The sequence below is a fragment of the Physeter macrocephalus genome, chromosome 4 (genome assembly GCF_002837175.3).
Source record: "Physeter macrocephalus isolate SW-GA chromosome 4, ASM283717v5, whole genome shotgun sequence".
Classification (NCBI taxonomy): Eukaryota; Metazoa; Chordata; class Mammalia; order Artiodactyla; family Physeteridae; genus Physeter; species Physeter macrocephalus.
This window is the reverse complement of record NC_041217.1, coordinates 78,072,344-78,096,924: the sequence shown is the minus strand read 5'-3', so window position 1 is coordinate 78,096,924 and position 24,581 is coordinate 78,072,344. Positions and strand designations below refer to the sequence as shown.

Below are 24,581 nucleotides of genomic sequence, written 5' to 3'. Positions count from 1 at the left end.
CTTGGAGTGTCAGCACAGGCCTCTTGATGTCGTTTAGTCAAACCACAAGGAGCACCCTGGTGAGTCAAACAAAGATGGATTCACTGATGCTTTTTGCTGCAGGGAAAATTACACACTAAGGGGAAATGTGGTATCTCAGTAAGTGAGTGTTAGGAAGGGCTTATTATGGGATTGTACTTGTGTTAGTTGATATTGAGAGAGGTTTAAAAAATTGAGCATCTTAATGAATATTATCAAAGTTGCAGGCATGATCAGATGAAATGTGCTCTTCTCTTTAATTACATCCCCAAACTGGATTTTGTTAATAACAAAGTTTTTCTATAAAGTAATTTTACATTGTTTTATTTACTGAAACCTAGGGTAGGTTTTTAGTATATTTTCTTGGGTTGTCCAGGTATACAGTCTAATTAATCTCAGATGAAGATATCTTCTCTTCCTCCTTTCCAATTCTTATATGTAAAATCCTGCAATAACCATAGTAATAAGATTCTGATGTAACATGATTACTGGTTGGTGACCATCGTCTGCCAGATCCTTATTCTTAAGTCTTTTCCCGGAGTGAAGGGAAAGGGGTGATTGAGGAGAGGGAGAGACAAAAATGAGACAATTCCATTACAGAGAGACACAAGCTGGGTTCTTATATCCCAGTATTTGCTGGCCTAAATTGTCTGAAACAGGCATAAGAAGCAGGTGATGATTTACAATGAAGAGCTTGCAAATCCCTGTCTAATTACAGAACCCAGACTCAATCCCAATATATTTATGCTGAAGCAGCTAAGTGCCACCAGGTAGTACCAAATAGCAGCCAGGGCCCAGACAGGTATGGATTATCCAGCTGGACTCCAGAACTCCTACCCAGCTAGCCAATAGCTGGCTTGCCTTGCTCATTTAAGTAATTTTGCAATTCTGTGGTCTCACAATTTATACAACTGAATTTGAAAATATATTTGCCTCATGGATCACCTATTGCAAATAGCAATGTTGTTAAGCATAAAATAATCTCCACAAATTAAATTTATGAAAGCAAATAACTGGAAAAGGAAGGAGGGAGGAAGAGAGGGGAATGGAATTAGTGAGAGGATATAGGAGTCTCACCTATATTACCTAATTTTTGAACATCTGAAACAAATATGAAAAAGTATTAATGTATTATAATTTTAAAATATAAAATTATACAGTTATATACTACAGTATTTATAATATTAGGTGTTTATACATTTCTGTCAGTATTATAGATACATTTTATTGAAGTATAACTCACATTAGTAAAATTCACAAATCTTAAGTAAATTTTACATGAAATTTTATGTATACATTCATGAAATCACCACCAAAGTCAAGGTATTTTCTGTCTCCAAACAGATTTTTCTTGCAGTCTTCTCAGTCAAGAACCCTCTCCCCCAAAAGTACCCACTATTCAGATCTTTATTTATCAACTGTTTGCTTTTCTGACTTATATAATGGAATCATACAGAATGTATTTTTTAGTGTCCGGCTTACTTTGCTCAACATTATGTCAATGACACCTCTATCTTGTTGCATGTTATTCTTTTTCATTTCCGGGTAGCATTCCATAGAGTGACAGGACCATAATTTATCCATCCTCCTGCTGATGATTATCTTCAGTTTGGGTGCTCAAAGACAAGGTGGTGAAGAAACACACTAGTTGATCAGGAAAAGAAGTCAGGATTATCAGTACATAATTTCCCTGCCTTCACATATCAATGGCAGGCTGTCAATAGAAGTTTTTTAGAAATATTATCATTGGAGGGAAAATGTTTTGGATAATGTTGTGTTTGCACCTTCCAGATCCACTCCCTTTCTCCACCAAGATTTCTCCTCCAGGAAGCTGACCTGTATCGATGGTTCAATTCCAACAGACTCCTTTATTTTCAGACTTCGACTTGGATTCAGCAAATAGAAAGTCCAAGGTGGAAGAGCGGTGGGGAATGAGATCAGGGTGTTCATTTCTTGGCTTCCTTGCAGTGAGAGGGCCTGGGGCTCACCATGCCCCTGGCAGAAGTCACAGCTCTCCTTGAGTTAACTTGTTCTATAGGACTCCCTCCTTTCAGTTTCCAGTAGCCTCTCCCAGCCTTCACGCCTTTGGACCGGGAAGTGGTAATAGATGCTGATGCTAATCAGGACTTTCTGCACTACCCCTTAGGTTTCCCCTACACCCCACACGCATTTCATAATTAGTTTTGATAAATAAGCCCTTATTAAATTATCCTCATTTGAATTTGCCCACACTTTGCAGTCAGGACTTGACTGGTGCAGATGTTTTAAATGTGTTTTCTTAAGGTCCGTTTCAAAAGAAGGAAAAGTTGTATTCACTCTGTTTCACACACATTCACACACCTACAAACACACACACACACACACACACACACACACTTCACACGCACCATCTCTCTCTTCGGGGCTTTTGCAAGCTCCTGATTCATATTTCATTTTAAAAATACTATCATCAGGGAATTCCCTGGCAGTCCAGTGTTAGGACTCCGCGCTTTCACTGCTGCAGGCCCAGGTTTGATCCCTTGTTGGGGAACTAAGATCCCACAAGCCGCGTGGCACAGTCTAAAGAGAAAAACAATACTGTCACCAAATGAGGTGAATGACCTCAATATCATGCAGCAAGCCTAAGACAGTGTTTATTGTGAGAACTTGGAAGCAGAGGCAGTAACAGGCTTGTAGCTTGCCTATTGCCCATCACATCATCACTGTGCAGACATTAAAGACGGTGGGTCTATTATCATGTTCTGAGAAAAGAATTCACCCCCTCTCCTTGAGCTGTGAGGCCTTTTAGTAGCATGACAGGGAAGCCCAGTCCCTCCCCTGGTGTGACCATGGCCTGGGGTCCAAATCTATTGTTCCAGCTGTGTGATATGGCAGCCCTTGGCCTCCAGCCCTGCTCTCCCTTCTTGCATTTCATGCCTAGGAAAGCCCTGGATAGTCCCTGCACGATCAAGCACTAGGTTTCTACGCTTGCAGTTGCAGGAATAGGATGTGATGGACAGCCCAGATCCACTGAAGTAGGTTTCCATGGAGCAAATTTTCGTTGCCACAGAATCTGAAAGGTTCTGAGAAGCCAGCCTGTAGAGAACCAGACTTGGGCGAGACATTCCTTAGCTCTCAAATTCATTTTCTCTTTACACCATTTCAAAACCCAACATGAGTACTCAAATGTGTTTTATATAAAATTATAACACTCAGGAAAACCAGTATATGATACCAATTGTGTTTAAAATGCCATATATGCCATCAATGTCAAGTATTTGCGTTCAAACATCTCACTGATTGACAAGTAAATGTATGAAGGAACTTGGTAACATCTATTCATGCAAAATAATATTATATAGCTGTATATTTCAACTCTATACAAAATTTAAAGAGGAATAATATTGGAAACTAATGGTTTAGTTAATAGCACCATTGGTTTTATTAGTTATATCCCAAATCCCAATTCTGGCTTTAGCAAATATTCTACATTTCCACTGGAAGGCACTTTGTCCTGAGCCATTGTCCATTTGTCACCAGTTAGTGCACAGAGAAGTAACTCAATCTTGTGATGCTTCCTATCTGGCGGAAGCTTTCGCCTCAAAAGCATTTATTTATTCTCTGCCTGGTGAAAGAAAAAAAGACTATGGTGAAAGAAAAAAAGACTAGTGCTAGGCTCCATGGGATTCAGTATGAAAAGAAAATGTTTTCTCTCTCAGCAAATTATGACATCATAAGGTAAATCATTGCAAGACCAGCGATGCAAGAATGGAAAAAAAAAAACTGCAGTGCCCATTGAGCTTGACATGTAACGTTTTTTATTTTGTGATAAAAATGCTTCCATATAAATTTCGTCTTAACTACTTTTAGAATGAAACTTTGAAAATTAAAAACAAATTGTGCATTTTCCTTACTATGTATAGTCAGGAATATGCAGTCATTTTACTGGTTATGGGTTTCTCATACAAACAGATATCGTATCACTTTTATGAGAAATGTACACAAGGAAGAAGCCACAGTACCAAGCAGTTATGAATGGGAGCCTCAGGGCACATAAACTTGTCCTCTCAAACAGTCATTATACATTCAGTATATTAGTTAAGGCCAAAATCCCCAAACCACCTGCCAACAGAACATTACACCTTTGGTTCTTTTTTATGCAAGAATTATGAACTAGCAAATTTAATAATAAGATGATATAATGGACTTGCACATCATAGCTGACTGCTTACATAAAATCTTTAGCTCTCAGTCTCTCTTTCCCTCAAACCTCTACCTCCCTCACCAACATGTAAGTCAGAAAATTACACTTAATACAAAAGAAACAAACAAATAAAAAAAAAATCCCCAAAGGCAGACAGAAGAGGAATCAAAGGAAGAATTTATAAAGATAAAACAAGAATGTGGGGGGCACAGAGGGTGACCTATACCTGGAATAAAAGTTGTATCCCATACAAACTTAGTCTCCAATTCAGCACCCATGTGAGAAAGTGATTCTCCATCTTACCTTCTCTTTTACTAGGTACTATACAACTCAAGTGTTCTTACAATCTAAGCAATTGATAAATGCTGGAAAGGCAGTGTCTTCCTCCTCATCATTGAAGCCTGTTGTCTGTAATGGCAGCTTTCACATTCATTTCCCCAAAACCCAAAGAGGAACAAGCAAGTTAGGCCTACAGTGTGCTTGCAGATGGAGGAGGCTACAAGGGATCAAGCTACTGGATCAGAGGCTGACACTTTGAGGAAGCGGGGCTGGAACGGGATGACGGAGAAGTGCAGATGTGTGGGGTCCACAGTGATCCATGTAGATAGGTTCTCCCCACCTGTGAATCAACAAATGGGTCCAAGGATAAAGAGTCACCATTTAGAATGATAAAACACTACATACTATGAAAGGGGCTGGTAGAGTTGCCATGTGAGAGAATAAAATACAAATGAACAAACAATCTGCTTATATCAGGGAAAAACAAAATTATTTTTTAATTCAATGAACTTGGGCAGGACTGGGAAAATCCTTTGTACACTTCCATGCGAACAGACACACAGGGTTTCCATACGAAGTCACAGACAGATAAATCAGGTAAATGGGAAGAACTGATGAATACTCCCAGGCAAGGCAGGAATGAAAACTATCGAAACCAACACGGAGTAGGCAGACCACCTATTAATATCTAAAAAATGTCCCCAGAAGAACTAATTTTCCATGCGTCATGACATCATAGCACCGGGCAGAAGTAACAGTGTGGAGACAGGACCAGTTGTTAGCTGACTCAGGGAGAAGAGGAAGAAACGTATTTTTCTCCTCTTCTAGTGTTGGCTAGAATGCTTCGTCCTTGACAGAGGGTCAAAAACGTTGCCAACACCACAAATACAGGAAGCAGACTCAGGTGAGATACAATCACAATCTGAACATGAGGATGACAGGACAGTGAGTCTGTAATTGTCCATTATCATCTAGAAGGTGACTCTATGAAAGGAAAATGTCCCTGATAAGTGTCCACATTAGTTCCCTAACAGAGAATCTCATGATTGCTTGAAAGGAAAAGAAATGGTAGCAAAAAATAGCAAAGGCTACCTCATAGTTCCTCCCCTTCTAACCTTCTTGTAAGCCATCATTCTATTTCCCACACTCGAACACAGAAAACCCACGTGTTCAGTGAGAACCTACTGGGTGCACCAGTAATCAGACCCCACAGTATGGAGGGAAGCTAGGTGAAGGGGCCTGGGATCAGAAGGAACATCAGGAAGTAGAGACTATGGCCATCTGACTAGGGCAAGACGACTGTCACAGGCGGCCCTTGAGCGGAGGAAATTTCACTTCTAAACAGCGAGGGAATATTGTTTCAGACATTTTCTTCTTGGAGATATGTGGAGGGGAAGGCTCAACAGTTAAGATGATCTTCATCTGCTGGATGTGTAAGTGAAGCAGACCGAGCGTTCTAATATCAGGGAACAAATGTGTCTCACACTGGCAGTCAATGGAATGCTTGGCAGGGACGGGTCAGTGGGTAACCACTCCTTGCATGAGTTACCTTATCTCTTGGTCATTCCAACATTCCAAACCTTTGTCTGTTTGGGTTTTTAAAGGGCTCATGTTACCTACGCTGCCAAGGATAAACCTTCACACTTACTAGGCCCACAAATGGAAAAAACAACGGATTCTTACTCTTCTTCCTGGTAAGGTTTGTAGGAATCCTGCATGCAGGCAAGAGAATTCAGGGGCAGCCTCTTGAAGGGGGTTCTGGTCCCCTAAATGTGTTCAAAGAAAAATATTTTGCTCCCCTTCTTCTTTTAGGAATGATATTATGTAGGAGAATGCACTATGTCCATTTTCTAAAGAAACATACTTGAAAGTTTTCTGCTGAGAACCATAAAAGTAAACCCTGTGAGACTCCTAGGGACACTGGGAAAATAGGAGGGGAAAAGAAGGCTGCAGGTGCTTTCCAGAGCAGGAATGATTAAAAGCACAAAGGTCCTGCCCTACAACATGCAGGTGGGGTTCCAGCCACAGAGAGGTGCAACAATTACAGCACCAAGTCAAAAGACTTTCCAAGGATGAGAATATAAGATAGGTCAACTCCAGCAGAATTCCAGGGCACAATTCCCAATAGGACTCTACTATAGAATCTTCTCATGGATATAGCAATAACCCCCAAGGCTGAAAATATAGTCCAAGCTGCAAGAATGTCTGCAACAGGCATCAATCTTGTTGCCCACACTGAAGAGAGGAAACACGGTCCCAAGTCTTGTATTCATCTTGCAATTCCATGAACCTGGGCTTGATGGGCAAGAGATTACAAGGAGCCTTGTCCCTTCCCCGCTCCCAAAACCCTGCAGATACACAGTGAAGCTAATAAAATTGCTTCCTTTGCATCATCTACAAGATAAGAGCATCTCCTCTCCCCTGCCTCCGGAAGCTGGTTCCAGAGATTTCTTCATTTCTCTCCCGGACGACCTTCATTTGCTCCTCAGCAGCATTTACGATAGGAGTTCTGTCCCTACGCTGGAGGCAGAGTGTTTCATGCATAGACCTGCATGTTGCTGCGTGGTGGCTCAGACATGTGTGCCCCAGGTCCCCGCTGACTTCCTCCAGCACCCCCAGGAGTGGGGCTGGTGGTCACATCTGACCAGTCAGAAGCAGAGTGGGGGGATGAACTTGACCACTGGTCAGGAGACTCGGGGGATGGTGTCAGGTAGGGATGCTCACCCTGGAGGTGACCACTGTGACTGGGCGTTCTCTCAGCAGCATTGGAGGAAGCATAGCTATGCTGTGAAGGGGGTGTGGGATACTTGCCCACAGAGGCTGGAAAGGGATGGTAGGCTGGGAGAATGGTCTGAGCAACCTGCCCATCCTGCTGGGGCATCATGGCAGTGGGAAAAGCCATACTGGGCAAACGAGCCATTTCTGGAATCTGATACATGGTGGGCAGGGTGCCTGCAACAGCTGGAGGGCAGCTGGACGGAGGCTGGGCAGCCCCGGCTGGTTGGGCAATGCTGCCTTTGGGGATTAGCTGGAAAGTCACGATGGGGGGCAAGGGCTCTCGAGGGGCAGGTAAATGCTTCCCTTCAGGCGGCCTGCTCTGGGGAGTTATGCCAGGGTGAGTGCCCTCAGCTGGAGCCAGGACCATACCAAACATCTCGTTGTACTGGGTCTCATTCACCTCCACACGGTTCATCCAGTCCGCTGGGACAGTGACTGGATGTAGCCTACCCAAGCTCCCCGCACTGCCACTGCCTGGGGGAACAATGTGGTGGTGTGACAGCAGCTGGCTCACTGAGGGAAGCACAGTGTTGGCCCCGTGAGCCAAGGGCTGCATCTCATGAAGGTTAGAGAAAGACAGTGCATGCTGTGCATGGACTGGGGCAGGGGGGGCAGCAGTGGCCAACACAGGGTTGGGTGAGGCCTGTAAGATCCCGGGGGATGTAATCATCGGAGAGGATGTGGTATCAGAAACATATGTGTGAGGAGATTCTAGGGAATCGACGGGGGACAGAGTCACTGAGCTCTCAGACAACTGGCCCTTGTCACTCAGAGACTTCTTCCTCCTACTCCCCTTGGCCTCCTTGGCCTCCTTGGCAAGGTTAGGGAGGCTACAGGGCACAACACTCTTGGCATTGGGCCGTCTAGACTTCTTGCCCATCGGGGTGTGCTTCAGACTGAGAAAAGATCTGTTGGGTCCACAGATGACAGGTGACAGAGCAGAAGTCAGCACGGTGCCTGGAGGGCTCGGGGTCACATTGTACTCATCCAGCAGGCGCACAATGTCATGGTGCATGCGGTCCCGAGCCACGTCCCGGGGAAGACGATCCATGTGGTCTGTGATGTCCCGATTGGCAAAATGGTCTAACAGGATCTTGGCTGCTTCATAGCTCCCCTCCCGGGCAGCAAGAAACAGAGGGGTCTCTTCCTACAGAAAAGGCCCACACAGAGCACATTTTAATAACACTCTTGAGAATACAGCAGTGTTTCTCAATCTGTTTGTTATCACCCCTTTAGACATTTTTTCCTAACTTCCTTCCCGGATAAAATTTTAATATCACAGATAAAGTGTATAACTACCTATGTACTGAATGGATATCTGTACTTTATACATAAAGAAAGTTAAGATTATCTTACCCCTCCCCAAGAACCAATTTTGCCCCATTGAGTGCTACATCTCCTTAGTGGGGAACATGTGAGATAAAGCATGTCCCCAAGCCAGAAATTCACTTAAAAGAGCACTGAGCTTATTAAAATAGGGTTCTAAAAGGAAAAACAGGTAGAAATAAGAAAGGTATGAGGGGAAGAACCTAAAGCATGTATAGAACTGGGAAAAATAAGGGAAAGTAAAAGAAAGAAGAGACAAAACATCTGAGAGAAAGAACTAACATAAGGGCAAAGAGGAAATGAATGAGAGAAGATAAGATGAGCAAGAGAGGGGAAACATGACATAAAACTCAGAGGAAGAAAAGCAAACAGGAAAACATCATGGTGCCCAAGAACAGGGGGGAAAAAAGTATCAAGAAAACAAATAAGAACAAACAAGTGAAAAGGAAGTGACTGTGAACGGAACGAAGACCAGGAGAAAGGGAAATGTCAAAGAAGAGAAAGGCAGAGAAAGCTACACCAAAGTTATTGACAGGAGAGCCTGATGCAGACTGAGTAGGCAGAGGGTTAATCCTGACACTTCCCTGGTTAAGCCCAATACAAGCACTCCAGCTCTCCGGATCAAGTTCCAATCTGCTTCCACCTTTGTCTATCTTTATCACAAGAGGAGCTATAGGAGAAAAGCGAAGGCCTTATAATCTGAGGCACTGCTATGCCTGCCCTCCAGCTCAGAGCCCAGACTGTACCTTGTTGTCCTGCATGTCTCGGTTGGCCCCATTTTTCAACAGCAAAAGGGTCGCCTCCACATTATTCACAGCAGCTGCCCAGTGAAGAGCAGATTTTCCTGCAGGAAAAAACATTTTTAGGGCTTCCCTGGTGGTGCAGTGGTTAGGAATCCGCCTGCCAACGCAGGGGACACGGGTTCGAGCCCTGGTCCGGGAAGATCCCACACGCCACAGAGCAATGAAGCCCGTGCGCAACAACTACTGAGCCTGCGCTCTAGAGCCCGCGTGCCACAACCACTGAAGCCTGTGCGCCTAGAGCCCGTGCTCCGCAACAAAAGAAGCCACCGCAATGAGAAGCCCGTGCAACACAATGAAGAGTAGCCCCTGCTCGCCGCAACTAGAGAAAGCCCACATGAAGCAACAAAGACCCAATGCAGCCAAAAATAAAAATAAAAATAAAAAAAAACAAAACAAAACAAACGAAACATTTTTATAAGCAGACAGAGCAGAGGGACATGTCCTACTCCTACTCTCGGGAAGCATCAGGATTTGTACAAGGAAACCTTGAACTTCTCAGAGAGCAGTAGGAAGCCAGTTCTCTCTGGGGGCCCATAGGAAAAACCCAAGTATTATCTTCATTTTCCCCTATTCTAGAAATACTTCAGTATAGGCTGCCTAGCCTCCAGAAGACCTCTAAGTAAAAGGATCATCTGTCTATGGTACCACATCCCACACATGGCAGAATCTACCCTGTCACACACTGAAGACAATAACCTACTTATTTATTACATGCCAGAATGCATAGTTAGAATATCTCACAACCCTCACCTCCACAATGAAGTTGCCTCTCACATCCTCATATCAAGAGCCTGGGAACGTACATAGGGCAACCTTCCATAGACCTGCTCTGAGATCCAAGAACCCTCACTAAAAATCCCTTCCCAGCTTCATCTATGGACACCTCCCACTGCCTCAGATCTCTGAACTCAATATGGTAAAAGGAAGAATGAATGACTGAATGAATCTTCAGTGGATTCGGATCTGGGACAGCTCATTAAGGATCGTGCAACAATCCTCCTCCCTAGAGGCTTGCTTTGCAGGTAGGAATGTGAATCCCTGCTTCTCATCCGTACCGTGGTCATCCACTGCATTCACATCTGCTTGGCAGTTGATCAACTCTGCCACCATTCCCTCCACAGCTAGGCGGGCAGCCAGGATCAGGGGTGTGGTGCCATCATTCATCCTGGCATCTAGATCAGTTACTCGGTTGCGGATCAGTATCTAGAACATGAGAAAGTACAGAAAAGAGAGTCATCTGGATACAAAAAATAATGAAACTAAGATAAGAAATAACAGCATCAGAGCTGAGGCTACACCGTAAGTCCCTAGAGGACAGGGACCGTCTTGTTATCTTTGTGCCCATGGTTCTACCATGGTCAGTCAATAAATATTTGTTGAATGAATGAATGAAGGAGTAAATGGATGAATGAAAATACAAACAAATAGGTGCTCAAGCTTTACAATGGCTATGCAAACTAATGTACTTCTACTTTCTAAAGAAAGAAGAGGGATGTGGGAAAATACCACAACCTCATTTATGGTGTATAGGTTAAGATGATACAGCATGCCTCCAATTTCCTTATAAGGGTAGAATAATAGGGCATCAGGTATGCAACATGAACGCATGCCAAGAAACCCACCAAGGAGCAGCTGGAAGCCCATGTGGTCAGATATATCTAGAGGGAGAAGCTGACACTAGTCAGAGGCTTCGTAACAGGCATCACTCCCATCTGATCTTTTCATTTGGGAGGTATTTTGCCACATCAGAAACAAAACAAAGCTAAGCAGTGATTAACAATCAGAAGACTGGTGTTATCTGCTGTTGGCTCTATTATTTCCTGGCTGTAAATAGTCAAGTCTGTTTGCCTGCCTCCCTTTTTCTGCTTTCCCTCTTCCTTTCCGGCAAGCAGGACTCTATCATCTGCCTTATTTTCTCAAAGAATCACTGAACAAATGTAATGGGATATTAGGTGCCTTCATAAAGGGAAAATATACTAGATCCATAAGGAACCAACTCTTTACATGTTCTTTACCTGGAAGACACCTTGGGCATCAGCTGCCACTGCAGCATGGAGAGGGCAGCGGCCCATGTTGTCCTGGGCATTGGCATCTGCACCCGCATCCAGGAGGCGCTTGGCAGCATCGGCCCTCGAGTAGCGGGCTGCAAGATGCAGGGCCATCTCACCAGTCCGGTCTGTCTGGGCTTGGAGGCTGGCACCCTGGTAGACCAAGTCTGTGATGATGTTGGCGGAAGAGTCCTCTGCATCTTCATCTTCATCACTCATATCTGAGCTGCCTCCTCGGAGAGAAGCCAGCATCAGTGGGGTGCACCCATCTAGAGGAAGGGAAAATTCCAAAAAGTATTCGAGGGGAAGGACATTAATGTTCAATTAACCCTATTGTTGTTCAATGTGAAGAAAATTGTTCTTTTGTGAAAAAACTCTGTGATTCTTGTGGTAATTGGCAATTGACTTTTCCCTGATAATAGCCTTTCTGTAAAGAGCAGCTATTCTCTACTTTAAATAAGCTTTCCTGTTCAAGTTCCTAAGTGCTATGTTATTTTAAATTGGACAACTTTTTTTTTTTTTTTTTTTTTTTTTGCGGTACGCGGGCCTCCCACTGTCGTGGCCTCTCCCGTTGCGGAGCACAGGCTCCGGACGCGCAGGCTTAGCGGCCGTGGCTCACGGGCCTAGCCGTTCCGCGGCATGTGGGATCTTCCCGGACCGGCGCACGAACCCGTATCCCCTGCATCGGCAGGCGGACTCTCAACCACTGCGCCAGCAGGGAACCCCTGGACAACTTTTAAAAATATCCAGTATTAATAAACTATGTGCACTAAGGTACGAACTAAACAAATTCTCTATCCCTCTGCTTTGGAATATTATTTTTTTGTCCTACTAAAATCTATCCCAAATAATCAGCCTATTTGCTGTCGAGCATGCTGTATGTGAAGCAATGTGAAATCCTTCCCTCTTTTCTCATATAAATTCATAATTTCTGCAAGCCTGTGTTCCTTAAACATTCACTTCCTCAAGCTGATTTCCAATCTGTGAAATCAGAAGGGAGCATATCACCAAGTGGGACAAACAACAGGGATAAGGTGGAAGCCAGGGCAGGCATGTGCAATGAAAAAGGGGAGGCTTGCAGGTGCTGACCTGGGCCGCGGACGTTAACATCCAGCACATCCACTTCCTGCTCTGCCTGCGGAGGAGTGAGAGCCAAAGACGGTGTCCTACGGATATCTGCAGCTTCAAGGTGCTGCTGTGTCCATGGCCGTCGATCGATGGGATCATCTTCTTCTGAGAGTAAAGCCTCATCTTCAGCCTGAAAGGAGAAGACAACTCTCCCTATCAATGTGGCCCACGCCAGGAGCTGCAGACAAGGAGCTAGTCCGGAGTCTCCCATCACTTCTAATCTCCCACCCAGTTTTCTCTGTCCTCCTATCTAACCTTCCAGATTATTATCCACATTGGCTTCCCACTGCTCTCATGATGTGGTTCCTGTTTACCTCTACTGCATCATCTGTACAACTCTCCTAACCTCCCCATTCCCATACTCTAGGCTTCAGCCTTACTACGTCACCTATATTACCTACCTAACATGCCATCTATAGATCCCCAAAGCACCATTTTCCTGCTTCTGGGCTTTTGCCTATGTTGTTCCTTCAGCCTGCCATGGTCTCTCCCAATTCTTTGTCTGACTAACTCCTGTCTGCCCTTCAAATAGAAAGTAGACTCTAATTCCTCTTGTTGGTCCTAAAGAGCACCCTCTGCTCACTCTTCTTAACTGAGCATGTGTTAAGTACTTACATGGCACTACATGGCAGTTTCCACTGCTACCTGAAAGGATCCTCATAATAGGGAACAAGCCTTGCTCAAGGTTGTCTCCTTGTACCCTGTATTTAGCCCAGTGCCCAGCACAGAGCAAGCATTCAGGAAGTACTTATTGAATAATATTATTATTATTATAATTTTAAAACCAGCTGCCCTTTATGAAGTATTTAGTATGTGACACAAAATAGGTAAGGCAATTTACACGTATTGCTGTATTTAATCCTCACAACAACTCATAGAGGAAAGAATTATTATTATTTTCCCTATCTTACAGATTAAGGTAATTAAATACAAAGAGGTTAAGTAATGTGCCAGAGTTTTGGACTTGAATCCAGTTCTGACTATAGCTAAAGCAATGTTCTTAACCATCATGGTGTACTTCATGCCTGTATTCCTCAAGCATTTATTTCCTCAAGCTGATTTAGACTATCCTTGGGATACATGCCTATCCCAGCCATGTATATCTATGGGTAAATGGTCTCCTTTTTCATGTCAGACTCAGCCCAATGTCCCTCTTACTTCTATACGGCTTTAGTTTCCAGGGCTCAAGCTTTGAAGCCTCCAAACTCAGTGGTCATTGGCTCTCTTCCACTGATCAGTTCCACCTTCCCTTCCAGAAGAAGTACCCAGAGAGGATAAGGGAGAGATCTAGCCATGAAGGAAATTGCTACTTACACACAGTAGTTCTTATTCAAGTACCATCAGCATGACACTTGAGGAAGGAAGCATGTTTGTTTTATTATTTTTAAAGAGTTCTTTTTGAAAAACTTAGATAGGTAACCCAAGGCCATCAGTGACCTAAAGATTCCTGCTTTTTCAGACAACCTAGGATAGCCTCTGCCTTGGCAACATGCAAAGAATATCACCCTTTTCTCCCATTCATGACACTCTAGATACCAAAGGACAGAAATATGAAATGTGAGCAGATAATGGATAACAATGGTGGTTCTACCATGGCTAGCTTACCCTGGCTTTCTTTGGCTGGGGCCCTTCATCGTCGACCCAATGTTCACTTGTTCCAGAACCAATTAGGTTAGCCTCTGAGACTTGCACTGAGAGATTTCTGATGTGACGGAATTATGAAGGTGTAAAATAAGAGCAGATGTTATATCATAAACGACCATAGAAGTTTTCAATACTTTTTCTATCATCACACACTCTCATGGCTATAGTCAGACTTTCAGGGCCTTTGGCCCAGGAAAAATGGGCAATATTACATCCCATTGCCTGAGGAAATATCCTTTCCTTTCCCACTAATCAAGAGCTGACAACAAAAGTGTGCCTGCCTCATCACAGAAGCTGAGGACCACTGTGATTATATGTACAGAACTGAAGCATCCAGACTCTTGTTATTTTATAGTCACTCAGTAGGCACCCAGAATCATGGTCAAGTGTAATAACACAGCATGGCCAGAGCTCAGAATATAAAATCATGATTCATCAAGATCTGACTTTCCCCTTATCCATGCTCATTATTACTGTGAATGGTAGCTTGTTGGCAGACTCCCTTACTTCAGCCCCACGGCATCCTGTCCCACTGGCTCGCGACGTTTGTGATTGCTGGAGTCACGGCGAAGGGTGAAGCCTTCAGGCAGCCAGAGGGAACCATGCTTACGCTTTCGTTTTGCCATGATAACCCCCAGCAGGATAATAAACAAGACAATAACAACAGCAACAGCAAGTAGATAGATAAGCTGGGTGCGTTTTGGGGTCAGGGATTCACCTGAAAGTGCAGAGAGACAGGGAAAAGTGATGAATAAAACATCCACCTCTCAATATTCCCCCTACATTCCTTTAGAGAACAACTTTGACCTCACCAGCCCTGAGAAATAGAGAGCTGCACATTGTAAACTATGCCCTGTTCTTTCTGCCCCCAAGTGACACCTTTCTCCCCATACTTTCCCCTTAATTCCAGTGCTACTCACTGACAACAGACACAAGAGGGTACGACAGGGTCCCCTGGATGGCGTGAGATGCCAGAAGAGCTGCTGCTGCATCCGTATTCTTGAAGCACTGGTCTGAATCTTGAACACACTGGCGGTTGTCAATTTCCAGGAATACCTGAGAGCTGTGGGAAGCCGAGGGGAAAGAGGTAAAAGGGAAATGGTGAGAAAACGGAAGGGTGTCAGTCCAGGAATCTGAGTTAGAGAGGGTGACATGAGCCTTCTTCCTCACCCTCAGCCTCAGGCTCTCCACCTCTGGATGCTGCCTCCAGAAAGATCTCAGAAATTAAGATGTTGTCCATCTAGATCCTAAACACTAACTCTCACTTGGGAGATGTCTCACTATTCTTGGTTTGGCTGAGCCTAAGCATTCTGACTTAGGCAACATAAGACAAAGTGAGAAAATGGGGTGAAGCTGTCTTTGGTGGGCTTCTCCTACCCGTTCCAACGTACTCAACAGTACATAGAGCCACTCTAAAAATACACCCCTGCCCCTTGTTTTTGTCCCTTACTCTCCTTTGTCTCTGCATCTGTACTTCAGCTAGCTATCGAGTTGAACACTGTGAGATATACTAACAATGTGGGGTGTGAATGACAGAACATATGCGGAACATCACCATTGTCAAAGAGACATAAATGGAGGGCCTTGAAAAGAAGGCCAGGATTAATATAAAGAGGAGTCATTACTAGAGGGATTTAAGGTAACTCTGGCAAACGGTTCGAGATTCTAGCACCTGAGGAGGCCATCCTGACATCCTGCCCCCCACTTGCCCCGGCCCACTTTTCAGGATCCCAGAATCAAGGCAAACCTTTAGCACTAACTGTAAATACTGGGATCATGGGCTTGTGTTACTTGGTTGGCTGTTCTTTTTCTGACCTTTCATCTTTATAGGTGCAGTTATGACTTCTGTGTATCAGAGTGCTCAGCTTGATAAAATTAAGCTTTAGGAAGTTCAGAAATTAAAAAACCTACCCAGCCACTTCCTGTTCTTGATCGCCAGGAAGGGACCTGCGCGTCAATCTCTGCTTCTTCATGGCAGCTGACTTTTCACCATAATAGGGGTAGACCATGAGGTCCCCCTGGGCATCCCGTTTGATGCGTAGGTTGGTGTGGAGCAGGGTGCCCAGCGCCCGCAAGAAGCTGCGAGCATCCTGGAGCAGTTGTTCAGGTGGCATCAGCACCACAATGACCAGGGTACCCTGTGCCAGGTTTTCTGGCCGGTCAGCAGCACAGTCCAGCCCGTCCCAGCCGCACGCCTCACTGTTGCATCCCTGGTCACAATGGTTGTCTTTGAAGTGGTCTGCACAGTATTTGTCATATCTAGGCAGGGGGAGGCAGAGGAGGAAGAGAACAAGGTAAGGGTCTCAGACCAGACCGGAGCTCTATTTGGTTTCCCCGTGGAACTAATGTGGATTTTCCTACCCATTTTCTATGGCTCAGATTAGATCCCGAATGCCCCATGAAGCCTTCTGTGACTCTCCCATCCCTGTCTTCTTAGAGTCTATATAGTCTACACCCCTTAGTGTCAGTGAGTGCTCTCTGAATGAGAAACAAAACTGTTCTCACTACACTCATGGGCCCCCAGGCAGCTCATAATCTTGTTACATCAGATTTGTAAACAAATCTGGAACAAAAATCTACTTGGTTCATGCTTCCTTTATTTTTTTTTAATCCATTGACTCTAGGCTTTCAGAAGTAAAACATGACTCTAGAGAGTACTTCCAGAAACTGGATAGTAGCCCTGTACCACCAAGAGATGCTGTACAGTGGACCACGTTGATATGGCCCAATTCTTTTCTAATCAAGATTGAATCCCAGCTCTGGAAGGTAGGTGGGGAGCAGTGTGTCCCACACAGGATACCAGATCTAATGTGTACAGTACCTTTCAAACACTGGGAAAAGGAAATTGAATCCCAAAGCCCAGTGATGCAAAAATCATTTTATTTCCACTCTCCTCTCCTCCCCCACTCCCATCCCTTGATGGTTCCACCACCTAGTACAACTTGTGCCACTCTAGCTCAGTGAGGAGGTCAGGAGTAGCTGTATGTGCTTTGGCAAGTTCTTGAACCTCCTAGGTCTCAGTTCCCTCACCTGTGAAAGGCCATTAACAATACCTATGCCTCACAAGGTTGGTGAAAATTAATCAGAGTTAAACTAAATGGGATGACTAAATGGAAAGTCATTATGTAACCCACAAAGCCCCCTATAACTGCAACAATGAAGACCTGGAGGGTTAAGTTGCCTAAGCTAGCTTATGCTTCCTGATAAACCTGATGGGGAAACCCCGTCTTAGGGAAAGGAATGGGGCAAATAGAGAGAGGTACAGACCTTTCCATCCATCCTGCAGGCAGGTTATGTGAGAGGCTGCCTGAGAGTGGGTAACAACACTTCCAAAAGTTATTTCCCCCAGGAGGTTGTGAGAGCAGCAGGCGAGGAAGCAGAGACAGGCAGAGAGAGGGCGGTTGTGCAGTGAGCATTCCTGCACCTCTGTCAGCAAGGGAGAGCACAAGGCAGCGCGTGCTGGGACAAGGCTGACACCGGGAAGAAGAGGGCCCCAGGGCACCAGTCCGAAAAGCAGAGGCAGCTTGGGCTGAAGCACTGGAGTGGTTAGGAGCAAGAACAAGAAACCAAGGTATGTTAGTGACGGTGTCCCTCGGTTCTGGGGACCCTGGATGCTTACTTGCATGTCTTGCTATTCCTCTGGCATTCAAAGTTGTCAAACAGGCACTCAGCCGTGTTGCACAGCTCATCACACTGGTTGTTGATGTAATCCCAGCAGGGAAGCGGGGAGGAGCAGTTGGCCCAGGGGTTCTCCATGGTGAGGGAACAGTCACCCCCATCCCACTGGCAGGCATGGCTGTTGCAGGCCTCATCGCAGATGCCATCCCGAGCTTTGTCGGCACAATACTGGCTCAGACAGGTGGCAGGAGGGGTGCTGGTGGGAGCTGTGTAGAATTCACAGTGGCTGCCCCAGAACGGCGGAGAACACTTGCAAGAGTAATAAGGAGGCTGGCGCTGAGGGTAGCAGCTGCCCCCGTGCTGGCAGGGGCTACTGGCACAGCCTGCGTTGCAGTCCTGGGGGTTGGGGCAGAAGCAGCGGGGTCCTGAGGCTGTGTGCACACACTGCTCCCCTCTCCTACACTTCACTTGTCCACAGCTGCTCTGGCATCTCGCCCCAGAGAATCCCTGTGGAAAGCAGTGAACAAATGAGAATGGCAGCCTGACTCTTGAGGGCATGCCCCATTTCCCCTCCCAATCCCCTCTCTGCCACACCTCTAGGGAGGTAAAGACTAGACCCTTGGCTAAGATCCCTCCGTGTAGCCTCCTGGAGCAAGTTCTAGGAAGAGACCTCTTCAAGTCAACCTATAGGTTAGGGCTGGCGGTTCCACAGGATGAATATAGAATTTTCTCACTCTAAGAGCTCAGTTCTAGAAATGAAGTCAACAGTTCATGGTAGGATAAGAGTCAGGTGACACCGTATCTATTAGCACCTTTCCTAAGCGTCATTAGATCACTCCTACAGCGACTTTATAGGGGAAAAAACTCACTTCAGAGTATTAGGTGTCTAAAAAACTTCCCTATGCCATTTCGTTCTTGGCCTTCTTGCTCAGTCCAGGCCAAGGTTACTGAACAGGTTTCCTTTTGGTATCTCTTCACACATAGCGATCTGTGTTAGAGAGGTTTTAGCCTCTGGCAGTAGCAAAAGTGTTTGCACAGCAAATGGCTAATGTTAGGCTTCCTTCTAGTTGAAGAAGCAGCCTGCTCTCAAATAGTCCCTGCCAAGGAATGTGAGCAGAGTGGCATTTCCAACCAACTCTGACCCAATCTGGGCAGTAAAGACTACCCTCCAGCACAAGACCCAGAAGCCAGAGACACTAGCCCTGATTTCAAGGGAACATTCCATTGCCCTTGGTGCTTCTGAAGATTGACAGTCACAGATCAGGGAGCTCACTGTTTCTGGAAGTATTTTAACAGTTCTCAATGGAAAACGGAAGCACTTTCTCCTAAAGAGGCTAAAATTAAGAAATGTCCCCACCAAGATAGTTCCCCACAGAGCTCGGAAACACCAGGTTTAATCTCAGCTTCATCACAGACTGTGTGGAAGAGAGCATCCTCCTTCAATAGGCAACATGGCACTCACCGGGGAACAACGACAAATGAAACCATCAGGCATGTTGCTGGCCACAGCACAAGTCCCTCCATTCAGGCAAGGCATCTGGGGACACACATCGACGAAAGTTTCACAGTGACGACCTCAGAGTAGAAAATGAAAGGGTGTTTTAAAAGGCAGAAGTAGTAACTGCAAGTTACAGAACAGAACACTACTGGGATGTGAGCCAGTCAAAGGATTAGAGAAGGAGGAAGAGGTATGAGAATTAAGTTCTAAGCCTAAGGGAACAAAAGAGGATGAGGAAGGCACTCATTGGATCTCAACATGCGTGGCCAATCACCAACTCAGGGCAGTTCCCTCATTTGTCTTATCTTCAGTAATAAGCACAAGTGGCACACATATGTGCCTGAATCGACTCACAAAATAAGAATCGACTCACAAAACAAGATTTTTTACAAAAAAAATGACTAATCCCTCCAAAAAAAAAAAAAAAAAGGAAAATGACATCTAAGCTTTTTTTGAAGTCACTTTAGCTTTCATGAGTCAAAAGAAACATCTAGCAAAAGTGTTCACTGCATTTTAACACCGTCTATTTCATAAGAGAGGCTACACCAGACCAATACATCTAAATGGTGATTAACATATACACACTACTATATATAAAATAGATAACTAATAAGGACCCTATTGTATAGCACAGGACACTCTCCTCAATACTCTGTAATGACCTATATGGGAAAAGAATCTAAAAAAGAGTGTATATATGTATATGTATAACTGATTCACTTTGCTGTACAGCAGAAAGTAACACAACGTTGTAAATCAACTATACTACGATAAAAATTAAAAGAAAAAAACTAAGAAAAAGGGTGATTTGCAGTTTATAGGGAATTTTCATCAGTGACATCTCTTTTCAATCATTTTTTAGCCTTTCTGTAACCTGACTGGCACTGTTTCAAAACACAGCTTAATATTCCCAGAGTTAATGATCTCTAGGCACAGTTCTAAAACAGAAGGTATCCTGAGCCCACTGTTCCATGACAAACGGAACTAAGCAAATGAAATCATGGTGGGGACGTGGGGCAATGTTGGGGCCTTTTGGCAAATGGCAGGATTCAGGCCCCATCTGGCCTTCAGGCACTTGGAAGGGAAGAGATGGCTTTAAAAATTAAAATGAGGGCTTCCCTGGTGGCGCAGTGGTTGCGCGTCTGCCTGCCGATGCAGGGGAACTGGGTTCGCGCCCCGGTCTGGGAGGATCCCACATTCCGCGGAGCGGCTGGGCCCGTGAGCCATGGCCGCTGAGCCTGCGCGTCCGGAGCCTGTGCTCCGCAATGGGAGAGGCCACGGCAGAGGGAGGCCCGCATACCACAAAAAAAAAAAAAAAAAAAAAAATTAAAATGAAATTAAAATAGCAGTAATTTTGGCCAACCAGAATTATGAGGCAGGAGTTACAGATGTTTGTTTCTTCAAATCATAGCAGCAGACAATAAGCAAGAGCAGCCACCACATTTGCATGAGGCTCAGGGACTGATGGTCCCTTGATGCTCATCTCAGCATCAGCACCCCACCATAATTGCAATCAATGAGTCAAAGCATTTTTTATTCACAAGTGTAGAAAATGTAGAAACACCACTTCCTGACTAGGGGACCCCAATTCAAGGTGGCCTCCATTCCTTCCTTCATCTATTTCCTTCTTTCTTTAAGAGCTTATCATTGTTTCCAGATAAAGGAAGCCTCAGAGGTAATGAAAGGAACAGGAGTCAGGTCTGCTCTTCTGGCTTCTCAAGCACATCATGACCAATATGAGACTATAGTCCAGTGTTGCCTCGAAGGCATGATGTTCATAATGGATTGTTTTTCTTTTGATAATGTACCTAGGCATCTTCTATATTTCAAAATCCATCCCATTTTTAATAAAATTCCCAAGTTCTTAAAGGTAGCACATCTTCAAAATTGGAAGGAAGAATGTCTGGATATAATAGGCTCAGAATGTAGCAGAGTCCAACTCGCCAAACTATTAGTAAGTAGACTACTGCAGACTCTCATCTGACTCCCAAGGAATACTTCTACAGCATAAGATTCGGATGGACCCCAGAAGTGCAAAACAGATTTCAGAGTATCTGATGATACTGCCATATTTAGACATAAACAACTATTTTAGCTCCCCAAAGTCACCAAGCTGCCCTCCTCCAGAAATAATTAGTAAGTGTCTATGATAAAGTCCTTATTCTGAGGCAGGACTTGGTCATCATTATAATCTGTGATGAACACAGCCAAGTCTTAAGACTGCAGGTCATACTTGTGACTTCTGAAGTTTTCCTTTTCAAACCCTCATTAACCAATTTTGGTTAAACACACCCCAATTTGGATCTACTCCCTTTAAGTGTCCTAGAAGACCCTAAGCCTCTCTGGATTCCCACAGAGGTGGAAAGGTCACAGTGGCAGCGACTACCCAGTAACTCAAGTCACTACATGCCAAATGAGGCAGGGTGATGAAACCAAAGTTAGATGTAAGGTTCCTGAAAACAAGATGCTATTTTGCTCAGATGAAGAGTTCTGGAGATGGATGGTGGTGATGGTAGCATAACAGTGTGAATGTCCGCAACACCACTGAACTGTACACTTAAAAATGGTAAAGATTGTAAACTTTATGTTATGTGTATTTTACCTCAATTTAAAAATGTTATTTTGCTCAACTACTCCCAACATTCTATTTCTTTTTTTTATATTTCTGCTACAATATGATATAATGAATGTATAACAAAAGAGACAGCGTCTCTCAGGAATAGCAAACGTCGATGGAGCACACAGACCTAAGAAAAAATGGGCCCTTGAATTAAGCTGGTCTAGTTTTTCACATATGAGAAAAGCTTCACTCGGGTCTGGGACGTGTCATACAGGGCCCAACTTCCTCACTAAAATCCCCCTCCGAGGCAGAGTGGCTGGGGAGGCTGGAAAGTCGCTCACCAGTAAAGGCACTGCGGCAGACACACAGGTAGTCATTGGTAAGCTGTATGCAGTCTAGGCTGCCCTCAGAGCTGCAGGGGTTGGAGAGGCACTCGTTGATGTCCCCCTCACACCGCTCTCCAGCAAAGCCAGGCAAGCAGCGACAACTGTAGCCCCCAATCCTATCCACACACTGACCGCCATTAAGGCAGTGGGGACCCCTGGCACAGTCATCAATGTTCTCTTCACAAAGCAGGCCTGGAGGAAAGAGAGGAGAAAGAGAAAATCATGACAATCCTTGGAACGCTGTTTTCCAGCAAGGGAGAACCACCCTTTTGGCACTTTCACAATTAGTCAGGTTACATTTCTCAGTCTGCGGTGGGAACTTTTAGGTCAGGCAGGGCAAAACACACTCTTGATCAAGGACAGCTGCCATCCTCTTGGTCACCAGTAAGGAAAGAATGTACTCAGGGCTTCACATGTACTCTCCCGCACAACCCAAGGAAGCAGCTCATTAGGTAGTAGCTAGCATTATTTTCATTAATTTATTCATTTTGATTCAAAATAGAGAAAGTTAAAAAAATAACAATAAATAAATAAATAGATTACAAGTAAGAACTGGAAGAATTCTTGGTAAGAATTGGAAGTAAATTTTGAGTGACATAATTGACTTTTCCTGTAAAATAGTATAAGTGCACTAATATCTTATATTGAAAAAACAGAGGGGAAATATCCTGTTGAGAGCTCAAAGGTTATTCCATTTAAAACAGAACTCATTCAATGTGCTGTAGTTGTAAATGAGCCATCAAGCATGAGTATCTGTAAATATTTTTGAGAAAGAAACAAAAGAAATCAATGACTATTCTAGAAATGATTTCATGATTAATTCAAAAAATTTCAAAAGAAAGGAAAGCAGTTCTGTATTCCTACCACTTGTAATAGCAAGACTATTGGAAAGAAAAGAAAAATGTAAGAAAAGGCCTCATTTTCAATAGCAATAACAAAAGATAAAATACCTAAGAATAATAATCTTAACAAGAGATGTGCTACACCTACATGAAGACTTTAAAATAGACCTGAAAGACTCAAAAGGAAACTTGAATAAATGGAAAGACACTATGGTTTGGTTAGGAAGACTCCTCATCATAAAGATGTCAGTCTTCTTTACACAAATTCATAAATTTGATGTGACTCCAATAAAAATACTAACAGGATTTTTAATAGACAATCTGATTCTAAAATTATATAGAAAAACAAACTAAAACCACAGCCTGGAAAACCCTGAAAAAGAAGATCCTTAATATTTAAAGCAGAGAGGCATTGATAAATTAATAGAATAATAGAACAAAAAAGAAAGTCCAGAAAAACACCCAAATACACATGGGAATTTAGAATTTGATAAAGGTGCCATCTCAGATCACTGTATGAAAGATCAAATATTCAGTAAATTGTTTTGGGACAAATCAGTAGCCATATGGAAAAAGTTCTCCAGTATTCTAGTACTTGAAGGAAATATGTGAGAATTCCTTTATAATCTTAGAATGTGAACAGTGTTGCTGACTAGGATTCAAAATACAGAAACCATAAAAAAAAAACTGATAAATTCAACCTGATTAAAAATAAAAATCTCTGCATGAAAAATCCCCATAAAGAAAATTAAAGAACAAAAAGTAATACATCGGGAATATACTTATATTTTATTTCATAGACATATGTTCTCTGTAAAATATTAAGATAAACAACATAGCAGGAAAAAAGGATACAGATATGAACAGAGAAACCATAGAAAAAAGAAAACCAAATGACTCTTAAGTGAGAGTATGTCCATTCACATTGAGGAGAAGCCCATAGGTTTGCTCATACATTGCAATTCAGTAATATCAACCAAAATTACAAATGCACATATTCTCTAATCCAGCAATTCCATTTCTGAAAATTTATTCTACAAATACACTTACACACATGCTAGACAATTCACATTTCTATCATTAGGGCACTGGTTAAGTAAAATATGGTATGCCCATAAAAGGGATTTCTGCAGAATAAAAAAGATTATGGAGGTTCTATATTTTGATATAGAAACATCTCCAATTAAGTAAAAAAAAAAAAAAAAAAAAAACCAAGTGCAAAATACTGTGTCTAATCTATCTTCAGAGTAACAAGTGGGTATTAAAAATATCTTTGTCCTTGGCTTCTATATACATAAAGAAACTCTGAAGGATACATTAAAAAAAAAAACTCAAGAAAGATACACAAAAAACTAAAGAAAAGTGGTGTTCACTTGTTTGTGAGAGAAGGAGAACTAGGTATATGGGAAGGAGATTTTTCACTGTATGCTCTTTCTACGTGTGTGTGTGTGTGTGTGTGTGTGTGTGTGT

General features: G+C 43.7%; 1 protein-coding gene across 1 annotated transcript in view; it reads right to left on the bottom strand.

Annotated features, from left to right (window-relative positions):
- Nucleotides 1-4,881: 4,881 nt before the first annotated feature.
- Nucleotides 4,882-24,581, bottom strand: part of NOTCH2 (notch receptor 2) — a 194,797-nt gene continuing 175,097 nt past the window's right edge. Inside the window, exons 23-34 of the mRNA XM_024119792.2 lie at nucleotides 22,225-22,461; nucleotides 19,288-19,400; nucleotides 17,827-18,332; nucleotides 16,119-16,466; nucleotides 15,128-15,270; nucleotides 14,715-14,925; nucleotides 14,169-14,265; nucleotides 12,525-12,693; nucleotides 11,403-11,704; nucleotides 10,443-10,590; nucleotides 9,331-9,428; nucleotides 4,882-8,405 (exon numbers count right to left, since the gene is read on the bottom strand). Coding sequence (XP_023975560.1) covers nucleotides 7,017-8,405; nucleotides 9,331-9,428; nucleotides 10,443-10,590; nucleotides 11,403-11,704; nucleotides 12,525-12,693; nucleotides 14,169-14,265; nucleotides 14,715-14,925; nucleotides 15,128-15,270; nucleotides 16,119-16,466; nucleotides 17,827-18,332; nucleotides 19,288-19,400; nucleotides 22,225-22,461 — 3,761 coding nt within the window. The 3' untranslated portion in view covers nucleotides 4,882-7,016. The remainder of the gene's footprint in view (nucleotides 8,406-9,330; nucleotides 9,429-10,442; nucleotides 10,591-11,402; nucleotides 11,705-12,524; nucleotides 12,694-14,168; nucleotides 14,266-14,714; nucleotides 14,926-15,127; nucleotides 15,271-16,118; nucleotides 16,467-17,826; nucleotides 18,333-19,287; nucleotides 19,401-22,224; nucleotides 22,462-24,581) is intronic.